Source organism: Pan troglodytes, chromosome 7 (assembly GCF_028858775.2).
Source record: "Pan troglodytes isolate AG18354 chromosome 7, NHGRI_mPanTro3-v2.0_pri, whole genome shotgun sequence".
Lineage (NCBI taxonomy): Eukaryota > Metazoa > Chordata > Mammalia > Primates > Hominidae > Pan > Pan troglodytes.
Window position 1 is genome coordinate 154,534,027 of NC_072405.2, and position 16,939 is coordinate 154,550,965.

General features: G+C 54.1%; 1 protein-coding gene across 46 annotated transcripts in view; it reads left to right on the top strand.

Moving 5' to 3' along the window:
- The window catches only part of MROH1 (maestro heat like repeat family member 1), a 113,796-nt gene that overhangs the window by 22,425 nt on the left and 74,432 nt on the right, over window positions 1-16,939 (top strand). For all 46 annotated transcript variants that reach the window (XR_010159350.1, XR_010159351.1, XR_010159352.1 and 43 more), the window contains 3 exons: window positions 9,437-9,568; window positions 10,105-10,267; window positions 10,352-10,450. Coding sequence is in view for 38 of the 46 variants with exons in the window: in XM_063816715.1 (XP_063672785.1) it covers window positions 9,437-9,568; window positions 10,105-10,267; window positions 10,352-10,450 (394 nt within the window). In the remaining 8 variants the exon portion in view is untranslated. The remainder of the gene's footprint in view (window positions 1-9,436; window positions 9,569-10,104; window positions 10,268-10,351; window positions 10,451-16,939) is intronic.

Consider the following 16,939-nt stretch of genomic DNA (forward strand, 5'->3'; position numbering starts at 1 on the left):
AGTGCTGGGATTACAGGCGTGAGCCACTACCTGGCCAATATTTACAGGTTTTATGGCTGCCTTGGGGTAGAATGAGGAGGAGAGAGAGGAGGGCAGAGCAGATCTGAGAGGGACTTTGCTCCTGAGCCTCCGTTCTGGGGTGTCCTCCTCTGAGCCCCAGCCACTCCATGCTTGTCCTACTTTGTTTCTGATTTTACCCCTTTTCTAACCTTTACATTTTTTTAACTGAATTTTTTAAAAGTCTGCCTTCACAGTTGCGTGTTTACATATTATACACATGCTGAGCTGGAAGCACTGACCCTGCGGGCTGTGACCCTTCCCAGGGACCTCCCCTGCCCTAGTCCTCTTCTGTCGTCTCCTCCTGCAGACCGCCTCCAGGAGGTTTGGGTCACAGCCTCCAGTTTCTGCCATTTGTTTGTGGATCTCACCGCATTTGCACTTCGCTTGATTGCGTCTTGCCTAGATAGCAGGCATGGTTCAAAGCCCACTGAGTCTCTCCAGAAAGATGTGGAACAATAGGGAAAAGCAATGCCACATCCCCCTCCGGGCCTCAGGTGTCAGCACAGTGTCCTGGGGTACTCCTGGAGCTTTACAGGTTTCAGCTCCTGTCTGGTGTCTGTATCTGTGGTTCTGTTTTTATGAACCCAGAGGCCCATGACTTTGTAGCATGCCACCTGTGCCACCGAGGGGTGCTGGGCCTCACGGTTTTAGACACATCCAGTCTTGTACACGTCAGCCAGGGTTCTGCACAGGACAGACAGACTCCTCAGGGGCCGTCAGGCCATGGGGAGGGACGGGATTTGGGGAAGAGAAGCAAGAATAGTAAAACTGGATTTTCAAATTCTGTGAGTAGGAAAACTCAAACTCACATTGTTTTCTCTGCTCTTACACCACGCAACAATCAACACAGAAGACTTCTGTGACCAAATTGGGGGGATTTCTCTCCACCAGTAAGCAGCAGTCAGTTGTGCAGTGGACACCAGCTGGGTGTCCTCAATTCAATTCCAACACCATCCACCTGGAGGTCGCGTCAGATCCGGCAGGTGGAGGGCTCAGTCCCACACAACAGCCCTGCTTCTGATGCCAGTCGCAAGCTCCAGGTGTGGCCTGTGCTTCTGACCGACCTGCCATGAATCAGGGTTTTCACGACCCCCTCCTCAGGCTTGATGAATTGCAGCAGTGGCTCACAGAATGCAGGGACAGAGTGGCCTGCGTTTACCCATTTATGACACAGGCTGTGACGAAGGGTGCGGGTGCACAGCGGGTGGAGGAGATGCTTGGGCAGGAATGGGGAGGGGCGCGGAGCTCCCGGGCCCTCCTGGGAACCACCTCCAGGCACCTGCATGGGTTCCGCTACCGGAAGCTCGTTTTGAGGGTTTGTGCTCAGTTGCGCGCATGCTCACTTGAGGCATTCTTCCCTTACCAGCCAAGTGTTTCTAGAGGAAGGCCATATACCGGTTAAACACCACCATTTCACCTCAGTGTGCTTGCTGGAGCCCATTCACCCAACTCCTGAGATCCTCTAAGGAAGCTGCTGTCACCAGCCTTAGGTGTTTTCTTTCTTTTCCTTATTCCACCATGCAGAAGCTTTAGGTGTTTTCCATCTGTTGTGAGACTGTCTTTCCCTGGTGCTGGCAGTGACCAATTATTATTTTAGAGAGACGCCTAAACAACCGCCTGACCATCACCTGATGACCGCCTGACATTCCTAGTTGGGGGCCTCTCCTGCCCTGTTCATGTCTGCCTAGCAGCCTACTCTAACATCCTCTTGTCCAAGGAGACCCGGGAGCGACGTGGAAAACTACCTTCCAGGCTATGACAGACAGAAAGGGAGATTGGACACACCTCGTTATACCTGCTCCCTTTTGGAGTTTGGACAACCAGCGAACATTAGGTTAAAACAGAGATCGTAAGTCTGACAAAACAGACTCCTTGTAGCAATAAAATTCCAGACTGGACTCTGGCATAGCATCACATGATAGATAGTGGGCCCTGAAGGAAATAAAAGTATTTTACCCCAAAATCTATTCTTGACATATTTTGAAATGGCCCTGCAAAACCATATTTTGTGGAGGAAAATTGCATCTGTGGAGAATCTCCTTCCATTTCCAGGTCTTTTTCTGATCCAGAAGAGATTTAACTAAGAGTCTCACACCTTTAAGGTCTGAAAAGAGACATTTACTATCTATTATCTCTGAAGGCTGCTATCTGGAGGCTTCATCTACGTAACAAGAACCTTGGCTTTCACAAGCCCCTTTAATTCAGGCGTTTCTTTCTGCTGACTTTAAGTCCTTAGGCAACATTTAACTCTTTTTTTTTTTCTTTCTTTTTTTCCCCCCGAGAGGGAGTCTTGCTCTGTCGCCCAAGCTGGAGGGCAATGGCGCGATCTCGGCTCACTGCAACCTCCGCCTCCTGGGTTCAAGCGATTCTCCTGCCTCAGCCTCCTGAGTAGCTGGGATTACAGACGCGTGCCACCACACCAGCTAATTTTTGTATTTTTAGTAGAGACCGGGTTTCACCGTGTTGGTCAGGCAGGTCTCGAACTCCTGACCTTGTGATCTGCCCACCTTGGCCTCCCAAGGTGCTGGGATTACAGGTGCGAGCCAACATGCCTGGCCAGTTTAACTCTTTTAACCAGTTGCCAATCAGAAAATCTCTGAATCCACCTATGCCCTATAAGCACTCCCTGAGATGTCCCACATTTCTAGGCTGAACTAGTGTACACCTTCCATGTATTGATTTATGTCTTTGCCTGTAATTCTGTCCCCTAAAATGTATAAAACCAAACTAACCTGACCATCTTGGGTGTACTTTCTCAGATGTTCCCTGGGCCGTGGTCAGTCATAGTGGCACAGAATAAACCTTGTTAGGTATTTTAGAGTTTAGCTTTTTTGTCAACAGTATTTTTATTTAAAGGGGCTTATTATGTGTTTGCTTTCCTTGAAGAACTTTCCTAAGTGGGCCTTTTCCAACTGTGAATGGAGGCAGGGCTGTGAAAGTTATGGTACTTTTTTTTTTTTTTTTTCCTGAGGCAGAGTCTCGCTCTGTTGCCCAGGCTTGAGTGCGGTGGTGTGATCTCAGCTCACTGCAACCTCTACCTCCTGGGTCAAGCAATTCTTGTGCCTCAGCCTCACAAGTAGCTGGGACTACAGGCACATGCCACCACTCCTGGCTAATTTTTTTTTGTAGTTTTAGTAGAGATTGGGTTTCGCCACGTTGGCCAGTTTGGTCATGAACTCCTGACCTCAAGCAATCCACCTGCCTTGGCTTCCCAAAGTGCTGGTGATGTAGGATTCTTCTTTTTTATTTATTTATTTATTTATTTATTTATTTTTTATTATTTTATTTTTTTTTGAGACAGAGTCTCACTCTTGCCCAGGCTGGGCTGGAGTACAATGGCGCAAACCGGCTCACTGCAACCTCTGCCTCCTGGGTTCAAGCAGTTCTCCTGCCTCAGCCTCCTGAGTAGCTGGGATTACAGGTGCACGCCACCACACCTGTCTCATTTTTTTGTATTTTTAGTACAGGTGGGGTTTCACCATGTTGGTCAGGCTGGTCTCAAACTCCTGACCTGATGATCCACCCACCTCGGCCTCCCAAAGTGCTGGGATGACAGGCCTGAGCCACTGCGCCCAGCCATAGGATTCTTCTTCTTGGTCCCTTTGCAAGCCCTAGCGATGCCCCACCTGGGCCTTGCCCAGCCATGCTGGCGTGCCTCAGCTTGCCTACATTATAGCTTGTAACTGTGTTTGGCGGTTCCTGAGCTCTTACACCACACCCAAGAAGAATGAGGATACAATGGACATTGAAGTGTGAGGAGGGCAGAGAAGAATTTTACTGAGCGATGAAAATGGCTCTTAGTGGAGAGGGGACGGGAAGGACAGGTCATGTTCCCCAAAGTCAGGCTGTCTCTTCGCCCAAGTTAGGCCACCTCCCCTCTGCCAACTGAGTCTGGGGTCTTTATAGGCACAGAATGAGGAGTGTATGCTGATTGGTTTGTAAGTCTGCAAAAGAGGTTAAAGTGAAGACACCACTCAAAGGTGGGCGTGATGGTATAGAAAGCCAATTAGAAAAGGGTAGGTATATGTGAAATAGGTGAAGGGTGGGGATCAATCAGAGGAAAGCACACCAGACAGGAAGACAGGCTCTCAATCTGGTCCCAGGATTTTACTTGTAGCTTGGCTTTCAGGCTTTAAACTGTTTTTGGCTTGGAGGTGGGGTTTCTCAGGGGACCCACCCCTCTCTGCCTAGGCATTTGGCTGCCTCCTGTCACTATCATGGGGATTACAGGCATGAACCACCATGCCCGGCCAAAAGTATGGTACTTATACCATAAAATCAAACAATTCAAACCAACCCTGGAACACAAGTAATATATAACCTTTTTTTTTTTTTTTTTTTTTTTTAAATTCAGGGATGGACTCCCTCTGTTGCCTAGGCTGGAGTGCAGTGGTGCAATTTTGGCTTACTGCAGCCTTGATCTCCCGTACACAAGTGATCCTCCTGCTTCAGCCTCCGAAGTAGCTGGGACCACAGGCGCACCACCACACCTGGCTAATTGTTTTTATTTTTTGTAGAAACAGGGCCTTACTATGTTACCCAGGCTGGTCTTGAACTCCTAGGCTCAAGTGATCCTCCCACCTTGGCCTCCCAAAGTGCTGGGGTTACAGGTGTGAGCCACTGTGGCTGGCCCCTATCCATTTTTTGTAAAATGTAGATTCCTATGCCTTTTTCATGGGTTCCTATGTTTTCCAGTTGCATAACCCATTGTAGACTTGCTGAGTCAGCCTGTCACCCTGCACTGAGCACTCAATCACCAGGACACAGAGTGACAGATGGAGATGCCACAGTTGTGAGTGGAATCTGGAGAACTCAGTCCCAGGACTCACTTCTCCCTATTGTTTTCCTCTGGAAAAAAGCAAAGATTTCCCTCAAACTTCCTCATATACATGAAGAGAATTAGTAGCTAAAGATGGAAGCATAATGCAACTTGAGATGTGTTTCCAAGATCAAGAACCAGAGGAGATGGCAGCTGTGGGTCTGGTCAGGTGGGTAGTAATGCCCTGCTGCACCTGAACTTCTCCTCCCAGCAGCAGATCTGGTCGAGTGGGTATAAATGCCCTGCTGCACCCAAGCTGCCCCTCCCAGCAGCGGGTCTGGTCGGGTGGGTATAAATGCCCTGCTGCACCCAAGCTGCTCCTCCCAGTAGCGGGTCCGGTTGGATGAGTATAAATGCCCTGCTGCACCCAAGCTGCCCCTCCCAGCATCGGGTCCGGTTGGATGGGTATAAATGCCCTGCTACACCTGAGCTGCCCCTCCCAGCAACAGGTCTGGTCGGATGGGTATAAATGCCCACTTGCTGTACCCAAGCTGCTGCTCCCAGCTCAGCCATGCTCTGACTAGATAGAACCAGACCAATTTACACTGATTTTCAATTCTTTCCCCCCCAGTTCCTGCACTATACCAGCCGTGCTGCCCCGGCAGTTAATCCACCCACTTAGAGCCTCAGCTCTGCGACGTCCCAGGTGGGGATGGGCTTCTCAAGGACTACATTGTCTCCTACCTGGGAAGAGCGTCTAGATTATGAAAGTCAGAAACAATAGGCTGGGTGCCAGGGCACACGCCTGTAATCCCAGCACTTTGGGAGCCTGAGACAAGAGGATCGCTTGAGGCCAGGGGTTTGAGACCAGCCTGGGCAACACAGACACCATCTCTAAAAAAATAAAATATGCCGGGCTCAGTGGCTCACGCCTGTAATCCCAGCACTTTGGGAGGCCAAGGCGGGCAGATCACGAGGTCAGGAGTTTGAGACCATCCTGGCCAACATGGTGAAACCCTGTCTCTACTAAAGATACAAAAATTATCCAGGCGTGGTGGCACGCGCCTGTAGTTCCAGCTGCTCAGGAGACTGAGGCAGAAGAATTGCTTGAACCTGGGAGGCGGAGGTTGCAGTGAGCCGAGATCAAAACACTGCACTCCAACCTGGGTGACAGGGCGAGACTCTGTCTCAAAAAAAAAATAAATAAATAAAAATCACTATCGAGGGCTGGGTGCAGCGGCTCATGCCTGTAATCCCAAAACTTTGGGAGGCAGAGGCGGGTGGATACCTTGAGGCCAGGAGTTCAAGACCAGCCTGCCTGGCCAACGTGGCGAAACCTCATTTCTACTGAAAATACAAAAAAAAAAAAATTAGCCAGGAGTGGTGGTGCATACGTGTAGTCCCAGGTACTCGGGAGGCTGAGGCATGATCATCACTTGAACCTGGGATGCAGAGGTTGCAGTGAGCTGAGATCGTGCCACAGCACTCCAGCCTGGGTGACAGAGCGAGACTGCATCTCAAAAAAAAAAAAAAAAAAAAAAAAGCTGAGTGTGGTGGTGTGTGCCTGTAGTCCCAGCTACTTGAGAGGTTGTGGCAGGAGGGTCTCTTGAGCCTGCAAGTTCAAGGTGCAGTGAGTTATGATTGCACAACTGCACTCTAGCCTGGGTGATGGAGTGAGACCCTGACTCAGAAAAAAAAAAAAAAAGAAATTTGGCCCAGTATGATGGCTCATGCCTACAATCTCAGCACTTTGGGAGGCTGAGGCAAGCGGATCACAAGGTCAGGAGCCTGGCCAACACAGTGAAACCCTGTCTCTACTAAAAATACAAAAAGTAGCCAGGCATGGTGGTGCACACCTGTAGTCCCAGCTACTCGGGAGGCTGAGGCAGGAGAATCACTTGAACTCGGAAGGCGGAGGTTGCAGTGAGCTGAGATTGTGCCACTGCACTCCAGCCTGGGCGACAGAGTGAGACTCTGTCTCAAAAAAAAAAAAAAGAAATGATTCTCTAATACAGAATTTAAATACAGTCTGCCTGCAGAAGCCTTAAAGGAAAGGGAGTCATGTGTAGCCGGTGGGTGGAGGTGGCTGGTACAGTGAGACTGATTCCCCACCTGCGTCACTCTTGCCTCACTGCGGCACCAACACTCAAGGATGGGAAATCTAATAGTGAAAATCAACCCCAGCTGAAGCTCTTCCCCTGGAGAATTGGCAGGTTCCACGTGAACTTAGTGTACCATGCTGAGGCTTGTGACCTACATTGGCTATTTTGAAGAACAAAAATCACTCCCACTCGTGGGCCTGGGGCTAAACCATGATAGTTTGTAACTCGTTTCGCAGAGTGGCAGTGAGCAAGCCTGTCTGCTGCTACTGATGCTGGGACTCTCAATGTTTGAGATAGTTGCGTGATTCTGAACATGTATGCCACAGCGTGTATGTGGCACGTGTATGTGGGCCTGGGAGCTGCCTGGCGCTGCCCCGTCACTGGCACTGCTGCATGCCAGGGCCAAGTGCGTGTCAAGTGGCTGGGTGTCAACTTCAAATAGTTTCTGAACAAAACCAAGACTTTCACGAAGCTCCCAATCCTTCCTACTATTGTTTCTCCTCCAAACGACCTTGTCACGCTTTCCTTCAAATGTCCTGCGTGGCTGTCTTCACTGAGCCGGTAGCATTTCTCCTATGTGGGCCCACCTCCACCTGCCGTGGCGGCCATAGCTGTCAGAGTGGATGAGGGGAGTGCAGACCCTGTGACCATCAGTGTCTGATCTGGTTTGAATCTGTGTCCCCACCCAAATCTCATGTTGAAATGTAATCCCCAGTGCTGGAGGTGGGGCCTGGTGGGAGGTGACTGGATCCTGGGGGCGACTTCCCCCTTTGATGCTGTTCTCATGATAGAGTTCTCAGGAGATCTGGTTGTTTGAAAGCATGTGGCTCCTTCTCCTCCTCCTCCTCCTCCTCTGTCTTCCTCCTGCTCAGGCTATGTGAGATGTGCCTGCTTCTGCTTCATTTTCCACAACGATTGTGTTTTCCTGAGGCCTCCCCAGCCATGCTTCCTGTACAGCCTGCAGCTTTGAGCTAATTAGACCTTTTTTCTTTGTAAGTTACCCAGTCTCAGGTATTTCTTCTTCTTTTTTTTTTTTTCCTTTGAGACAGTCTTGCTCTGTCGCCCAGGCTGGAGTGGTGTGATCTCGGCTCACTGCAACCTCCACCTCCCGGGTTCAAGCTTTTCTCCTGCCTCAGCCTCCCAAGTAGCTGGGATTACAGGTGCCGGCCACCGTGACCGGGTAATTTTTGTGTTTTTTTTTTTTTTTTTTTTTTGAGACAGAGTCTTGCTCTGTGGCCCAGGCTGGAGTGCAGTGGCGCGATCTCGGCTCACTGCAACCTCTGCCTCCCGGGTTCAAGCGATTCTTCTGCCTCAGCCTCCCGAGTAGCTGGGACTACAGGTGTGCGCCACCACACACGGCTAATTTTTGTATTTTTAGTAGAGACAGGGTTTCACCATATTGGCCAGGCTGGTCTCGAACCCCTGACATCAGGTGATCCGCCCGCCTCGGCCTCCCTAAGTGTTGGGATTACAGGCGTGAGCCACCACGCATGGCCTGTACTTTTTTTTTTTAGTAGAGACAGGGTTTCACCATGTTGGCCAGGCTGGTCTTGAACCCCTGACATCAGGTGATCCGCCCGCCTCGGCCTCCCTAAGTGTTGAGATTACAGGCGTGAGCCACCGCGCCTGTTCGGGTTTTTGCAGGTCACCTCTTTATAGCCATGTGAGAATGGACGACAGAGCCTGTGGGCCTCTGGGCCGCCCTGTGCCGGCCATGTTGCCTGGTGCAGGTTGCTCTCAGGGTGGTGGAGGGAGGGGCCATGGTGGGTGCATCATTGGGGAGGGGCTGTCAACACAGGGTGGCCGGGTGCCCCAGGTTCCTTTCCTGGGTTGGGCAGTAGCCTACTCTGCTGTGTGCCCCCGCGGGTCCCAGCTTTCAGTCCCAGTCCTTGGTGTGTCCCCAGTTGAGGCAAGGCCAGTGTGTGCTCTTTGGATTTACAGTGGAGGTGGTGGTCGACAGGAGAGCTGCTTAGGGGCAGGATGAAGGCAGGTGGTTGGACTGCGGAGGGTTAACCTGGGAGGTGGAGGTGGCTTGGGGGCGCGCGGAAGGTGGTGTGGTGGGTGGCGTTTTTCCTTAGCAGCCTTGGGGAGGGGCCGTTGGATACAAGCACTAGCCTAGCGGCAGAGACTGAGGCCATGACCACTGAGCTGGGGACAGGAGTGTGCTCCTCCTCTGACAGGGGAGGGCAGGGCAAGGAGGTGGAAGGGTCCTGGGAGTGTCATGTGACTGGGAGACCCTACTGACTACCCCTGGAGGAGAGGAGCCCCCCGCCTCGCCCTCTGCATGTTGGTTGTCTGGCGCAGGATAACGCTCCACCCTTCTGGAGATGGGCCGTGAGTGTGAGGCTTGCAGGCCGGCTTTTAGGGCGTGAGGAGTGATCAGGTGTACCCCTCCCCTCCTGCACTTGAGGCAGAGAGATTTGTGCGGTATCATCTTGTAGAGACAGTGACAGGCACTCAGAGTGTCTGGGTGTGGGGCTCACCTGGGACCGACCCGGACGGTGTCTCTCCGCAGCTGGCGCACCCATACCGAGCAGCGGTCCTGAGGGCCATGGAGAGGGTCCTGAGCAGTCACGCCAGTGAGCTGGACAAGGACACAGCCAGCACCATCATCCTCCTGGCCTCCAGCGAGATGACCAAGACGAAGGTATTCAGCAGGCCCTCTGGCCTCGCAGACTCAGGCCTAGCTTGGGAAGGGAAGCTGCTTCTTGGCCTTTCTACCCAGCAGCCTTGAGAGTATAGGGTGGTGTTTGGCTGCCTTGGGCTGGCAGATGCCCTTCGGTCTCATGCACCACCCTGCAGGGGTGGGGGGTGGTCCCCTGTGATTTTCAGAGGCAGCAACTGAAGCAGAGAGCAAGTTGCCAGAACTCAGCACACGCAGGACCGTGGTGTGCGTGCAGCTGGGGCCAAAGGCTGTGCCCGGCAGTGGGGTTGGTGCAGGGCTCTGGTGGGCCTAACTCTTGGGGCACTGAGTGCAGCCCCCTCTCACCAGGGCTCTGCTGCTCCTGCGTGTGGGGTCTCCTCAGCAGCCCCTCAGCAGAGGAGGCTGTGCCCACCACCTTCCCTGACCTGCACTTTCTGGGGACACTGAAAACAGCGTGCGCTTGTCCGAGGCTGGCAGCGACTGAGGGCAGAATGTCTTGGTCTTGCCTTTTGGTCTACCTGCCGGTGTCTTGGGTTCAGGACCTGGTCTGGGACTGGCAGCAGGCGGCGAGTGGCGTCCTGGTGGCCGTGGGAAGACAGTTCATCAGCAAGGTGATGGAGGAGCTGCTGCGCAGGCTGCACCCTGGGACCCTGCCACACTGCGCCGTGCTGCACACCCTCGCCAGCCTCTCGGTGGCCAACGGTAGGTGACGCGCGGCCTGCCCCAGGAGGAGCACTGGGCGCTGGAAGCCTTGGCGGAGGCCTTTGACGGTGTCCTCTCTCACAGCGTTCGGCGTAGTCCCCTTCCTGCCATCCGTCCTGAGCTCCCTGCTGCCCGTGCTGGGCGTGGCCAAGCAGGACACGGTGCGCGTGGCGTTCTGCTCCGGTAAGAGGCGGCCTCGTCACCTTCTGTCTCAAGTGCCCCTTTGTGGGGGGCTGTTCCCGGGCATGCCTGTTTTAGGGGGGACAGGTGGGCACTTTAGGCTGCAGGAAGGGGGGCTGTTGGAGGGAGGGGCCCCCTGGCTGAGGCTGCTGGCTGGTTGGGGGGCCCATGTGGGGCTGACACAGCCTCTGTCTCTTGTTTCTCTCTACTCCTGGAGAGCCCCCCACCTTACACTGTGGGTCCACTGAGGGCTGGACGTGCCTGGGGGGTAGGAAGAGACTTCCTCGAAGCCATGACTTTTTGTTTTCCTCCCCACTCCAGGCTAGAAAAGTGTCCACTCTCTGGGCATCCCAGGACCCAGGGGATGGGGGCACATTCATTCACCCCCACCCTCTGCCAGGAGCCCCGTTCCTGGCAGCAGTGCCCACAGCCCTCTGTGTGCCTGGCAGGGGACTGCAGGCATGTCATGGGCCTGGACCTTGGTTTCCCCTGCCACTGACAGTGGGGGAGTGGTTGGTGGGATTGGAGGGCATTTCTGTTAGAAGGGGGTGTGGAGATTGGAGATCCTGAGCTACCCTTAGTGCCCTCACAGCCCACGGCCTCGTGCTCCCAGTGTCCCATGTCAGGAAGACGGCCAGCCCTGGTAGCTGGCCGGGAGGAGAACAGGACCCTCGTGCCCAGGGGACCAGCCCTTGTAAAGACCCAGCCCTCTGGGGCCTCCTCCCCAGGCAGCAGGTGTGGGAGGGTCCGGTGACGGGGGAGGGGCCTGGTGGGGCCCGGGCAGGGCATGTTTTCGAAGCATGGAGGGAGTGGTTACAGGGCTGGGCTGGGCTCTGAAGACTGCAGGGTTGGTTTGGAGCATTTGGACCCACCTGCTCTGCTCCTGGTGACTTTGGGTTCAGATCACAGGGCTCCTGCCTCCCTCTCCTCAGCCCCTGCGCTCCGTCTCTCCTGGCCCTGCTCTTTGATAAATGCCTTCATCTTTGGGGCACTCCTTCACAGGCTCTTTCTCACCTGTGGATGAGGGCAGGGCCCCTTGGGTAGAAGGGATAGTAACCCCATGTGACCCAGTTTTGGCTAAAAATGGGATTGGTGACAGGATGGGGGCAGCTGCATACTGAGCCAGGTGTGAAGGAGCAGAGAGTGGAAGTGGGTGTGGGTGTGGACTCAGCTAAGGTGCCTGGGGCGCAGGACGTGCCATCCAGGCTGCAGGGCGGAGACAGAACAGGGCGCCTGTCTCTGTGCTGCACGCACATCGCCCCTTCCCGCCACTCCTCTGGGAAGTGGCCTGATCCCTGCAGCTGCTGAGGCTCTAAGCAGAAACGGACTTGCAGTTCTGACACCTCTTGCTCACCTTCCCCTTCATAGGGGACCTGCAGCTCCTCTGGGCCCTACCATGCTGGCATTTTCCTCCATGTGTCAAACACATGGGTTCAGCCAGCGAAGATTCCATGGGACCTCCTCGTGTGGGACGTGTGCTCCCCACCACAAATGGAATGTTCCCTGTTTGCATCTGGAGGGGTTGGTGGTCCTGCTGGCTGGAGCAGCCTGGGGCCAGAGGAAGCCGTATCAACCGGGTGAGGCCTAGTGGTGGGGGCGGTGGCAGGCCTGCGTCCACTGCGGGAGGGTGCAGGTCCAGCCAGGACAGGCAGTGTGCCAAGGACAGGAGTGCCCTCAGGGCACTGCAGCCAGGAGGCGAGGAGCCTCAGGGAAGACTCCCAGTGGTGGAGGCACGGCTGGCCTGGCCACGCCGTCCGGCAGGGCAGGCATCCAGTAGTTCCTCCCGGCCAAGGAACCCCTCCAGTAGGAAAGGTGGCAACAAAAGAAGCAGACACTAATTGGAGATGTAGATGGTTCAGGGAGAAGAAAATAACAGAGAAAGAAAATCTCTGATTAATATCCTCAGGAAAATAAGTGGGCATCATGCATTCACGGGACAAGAGCTGTCACCATGGAGAAGCCACATTCAGAGAATAAAACTGACCTTCTGTGAATTAAAGATGCCATAATAGAAATGGGAAAAATAATAGAAGAATTGGAAGAGAAAGTTGTGGAAATTTCCAGAAAATAGAAGAAAAAGGCAAAAATATGGAAAGTAGGAGAGAAAGAGAAGAATGAACTAGCAGGCTGAACCCTGAAGCCAGCATTCCAATCAGAGGCACCCTAGAAAGAATGGACAGAGATGGGAGGTCAAGAGATGACGCAAAGGCATGCCCTAGTGGCTGGGCGCGGTGGCTCATGCCTGTAATCCCAGCACTTTGGAAAGCCGAAGCGGGCTGATCACTTGAGGTCAGGAGTTCAAGACCAGTCTGGCCAACATGGCAAAACCCCGTCTCTACTAAAAATACAAAAAAATTAGCCGGGTGTGGTGGCGCATGTCTGTAATCCCTGATACTGTGGATGAGACAGGAGGATTGCTTGAACCTCGGAGGCGGAGGCTACAGTGAGCCAAGATTGCACCACTGTACTCCAGCCTGGGTGACAGAGTGAGACTCTGTCTCAAAACAAACAAATCAAAACTAGCTGGGCATGGTAGCTTACGCCTGTAATCCCAGTACTTTGGGAGGCCAAAATGGGAGGATCACTTGAGCCCAGGAATTCGAGACCAGGCTGGGCAGCATGGTGAGACCCCATCGTTAGAAAAAATATTTTTAAAAATTTGCCAGGCATGGTAGCACATGCCTGTATTCCAGCTCCTTGGAAGGCTGAGGCAGGAGGATTGCTTGACCCTGGGAAGTCGAGGCTGCAGTGAACCAAGCTCAAGCTACTGAACTCCAGCCTGGGTGACAGAGCAAGACTCTGTCTCAAAAAAAAAAAAAAAAAAAAAAAAAAATCCTAATAACACAACAGGGGTGGGCTTCTGCTTGTGGCATTATGGTGGTCTGTTATTCTGAAAAACCTTCCCACTGCCGAATACCTGGAATGCTGATGAGTTGACCAGCATCCTTCTGATCAATCAGAAGGAGAAACCTAGGCCCACAGAGGCCAAGAGGGGAGGTGAGAGGTTAGAGCTCTCCAGTGGCCCCTGGGCACCTGCCTGCCTTGATTTCACATGGGAGACAAGGCCTTTCTTTTTCTTTTTTCTTTTTTTTTTTTTTGAGATGGAGTCTCGCTCTGTTGCCCAGGCTGGAGTGCAGTGGCGCAATCTCGGCTCACTGCAAGCTCCGCCTCCCAGGTTCACGCCATTCGCCTGCCTCAGCCTCTCCGAGTAGCTGGGACTACAGGCGCCCACCACCACGCCTGGCTAATTTTTTGTATTTTTAGTGGAGACGGGGTTTCACCATGTTAGCCAAGATGGTCTCGATCTCCTGACCTTGTGATCCGCCCACCTCGGCCTCCCAAAGTGCTGGGATTACAGGCATGGACCACCGCGCCTGGCCAGACAAGGCCTTTCTTTGCACTGGGTCAGAGCCCACCTGTACCAGACCCTTCAAGGCCCCTCCTCAGCAAAAAGTGACTGATGAGGAAGCTTCCACTGTGCACCCTGGGAGGTAGTCTGTTTTCTTTTAGAATTTCTTTTAAATCCTCTCTCCTGAGAATTTGTAACCATGGTCTGTCCTGATGTAGTTGTAGGGTTCAAAGTTGTTCTTTGTGTTGGACTGGGAAGCCCTTAAGCTGAGACGTTAGCCGTGTAAATGGGCCGGGCTGAAGTGTCCTGGGTGGGGTGACCAGTGTCCTACTGAATGTTTGCGTCCCAGTCAGGCTGCATGGCAGTGGCTCTGGCCGGGGGGTGTGGCTGTGGGAAGCAGCGCTTCCCTGGAGCGCAGGGTCTCGGCTCTGGTGTGGGGCCAGCAGCTCTCCACGGACCCAGGACCAGCAGTATCAGTTACAGTCACAAAGCACACACGTCAGCACACAAAAAAAGGAGCATTAGAGCAGAAAGTCACATAATTTGGATTGATGAGATACAGGATAAAAATAGCAAGGTAAAGAGGCGAAAGGGAGAAAGGACAGGGTCCTACGAGGACAGAGCCAGTGTGAAAAGAGAACCAAATACAGTCTAGAAATAAAACTGTAACCATTTCCATTAAAGAATAAGGAGGTGGGTGTGGCAGCCGGTTGCAGACACTGAAGAGAGTGCACCAGCTGGACAGGGGTCTGGGGACAACCCGGAGGGCAGCCCTGAGCTGGCAGAGAGAAGGCGTCAGGTGAGCTGGCCGAGCACTGCCGGCTACAGAGCACGAGTCCAGAAGAGGTGAGAAGAGGCCCAGGCTCACCGGCATCATCAAAGGGAGACACTGTGGAGGGGCCACCAGGAGCTGCTGACTTTCACAGCCAGTTCCAGACCTGTTCCCTGGAGCCCTGTCACCTCCACCCAGGGCAGAAGGACGCTATGGGGCTGGGGCAGAGCAGGAGTCCCCACCCCCTGCACTGGAGAGGGTGTGGACGCCCTGGGTGCTGCTGGTGAGTGACAGGTGTGCAGGGGATCCCCACGCCAGCAAGAAAGGAGCTGAGGAGGAGGGGGAGGCAGGCAGCCTCTTGCCCTTTTCTCTGTCGGGGAGGGAAGTGTCTTGTAGCTTTAGGGAAACCACTGCAGTGTTGCAGTCCCAGGATTTCTGTGCAGTGTGTCGCTCCTGCAGGCAGCCTGCCGGTTCCACTGGAATCCTCGTGCTGTGCCGCCTGACCCTCCCTGGCCTCTGTGGTCTCTGCAGGGTGGGAAGTGGGAGTTGAGCCCTCCCATCTCACTGTATGTGTCAGGCCGTTGCAAGTTTTGTCGTTACTGTGGTCTCACCTACCCAGACCTGAGCAAGGCAGAAAACACAGAAACTAATGCTTTAGAAAATAAGCAGTTGGCAAAACGTTATGTTTTATACCTAGTTCTTTGAAATAAGTGAATTAAATACTTAAGCTGCTGCCTCATCAAGAGAAAAGAGAGAAACAAGCCAAGTGGTAAACAGGAGGTGAATAGATGTGAGGACAGCGAGGGGTGGCGCGGGGACCGCGGGGAGATGTGAGGGGTGGCGTGGGGACCGTGAGAGGGGCGGCGCAGGGGCCTTGAGGGGATGTGAGAGGCAGTGTGGGGACCACGGGGGGCGGTGAGGGGCGGGGGGGATGGTGAGGGGCGGCGCAGGGACCTCGAGGGGACGTGAGGGGCAGTGTGGGGACCGCGGGGGGCGGTGAGGGGCGGGGGGGGGACCTTGAGGGGACGTGAGGGGCAGTGCGGGGACCGTGGGGGGAGGGTGAGGGGTGGCGCGGGGACCTCGAGGGGACGTGAGGGGCAGTGTGGGAACCGCGGGGGGGCGGTGAGGGGCAGTGTGGGAACCGCGGGGGGGCGGTGAGGGGTGGCGGGGGGGGCGGTGAGGGGCGATGTGGGGACCACAAGGGACCAGCAAGGGCCGCCGAGGGGACCGCGTGCCCAGTGCAGCCACCTCTGAAAGCCCAGCAGCGAGTGCTCCAGGAGAGCGCCAGTTCCCAGGCAGTGCTCCATGGGCTCCGCAGTGGGCTCTCTCCCAGTCCTCAGGGCTGTGTCACCCTGGGGAAATGAAGCAAAAAGGACAGTTTCCAATTTTTTTTTTTTTTTTTTTTTTGGAGACAGGGTCTCACTCTGTCACCCAGGCTGGAGTGCAGTGGTGTGATCTTGGCTCACTGCAACCTCTTGCCTCCCAGGCTGAAGTGATCCTCCCACCTCAGCTCCCAGAGTAGCTGCGACCAGAGGTGCCCGCCACCACACCCAGCTAATTTTTGTATTTTTAGTAGAGACGGGGTTTCCCCATGTTGGCCAGGCTGGTCTCGAACTCCTGACCTCAGGTGATCTGTCCACCTCGGCCTCCCAAAGTGCTGGGATTACAGGCATGAGCCACTGTGCCCGGCCCCAAATTCTTTTTGTGACCTGAGCATCACCACAAAAGAGATCCAGGGACCAGCCTCACTCAGGGTCTGCCCTCCCCGTCCATGCCCCTGCTGCTGAACCCAAGTCAGAGATGGTTTCAGGTGCCTTTGCTGGGATACAGTGACCCTTGATATCCCAGAACTTGGAACGAAGCAGATTCCTGTCACCTCACATACCCCGCTGTGATCGCTGACCCTAGGAACAAAATCCATATTGCCTGGCATAGGGGCTGGCTCTGTCCTGACGGGGGGGGTCACCCCAGGAGTGAGAGGCCAGCTCCACATTGGGAGGGTGGGCCCTCACACTGATTGACATAAGAAGGGAAACCACATGGCCACTGCCCTTGTTGATTCTTATTAAAAACTCAGGCTAGGCCGGGCGCGGTGGCTCACGCCTATAATCCTAGCACTTTGGGAGGCTGAGGCGGGCGGATTGCCTGAGCTCAGGAGTTTGAGACCAGCCTGGGCAACACGGTGAAACCCCGTCTCAACTAAAATACAAAAAATTAAATTAGCTGGGTGTGGCAGTGTGTGCCTATAGTCCCAGCTACTCAGGAGGCTGAGGCAGGAGAATTGCTTGAACCCGGGAGGCAGAGGTTGCAGTGAGCCAAGATCACGCCACTGCATTCCAGCCTCAGTGACAGAGTGAGACTGTCTCCAAAA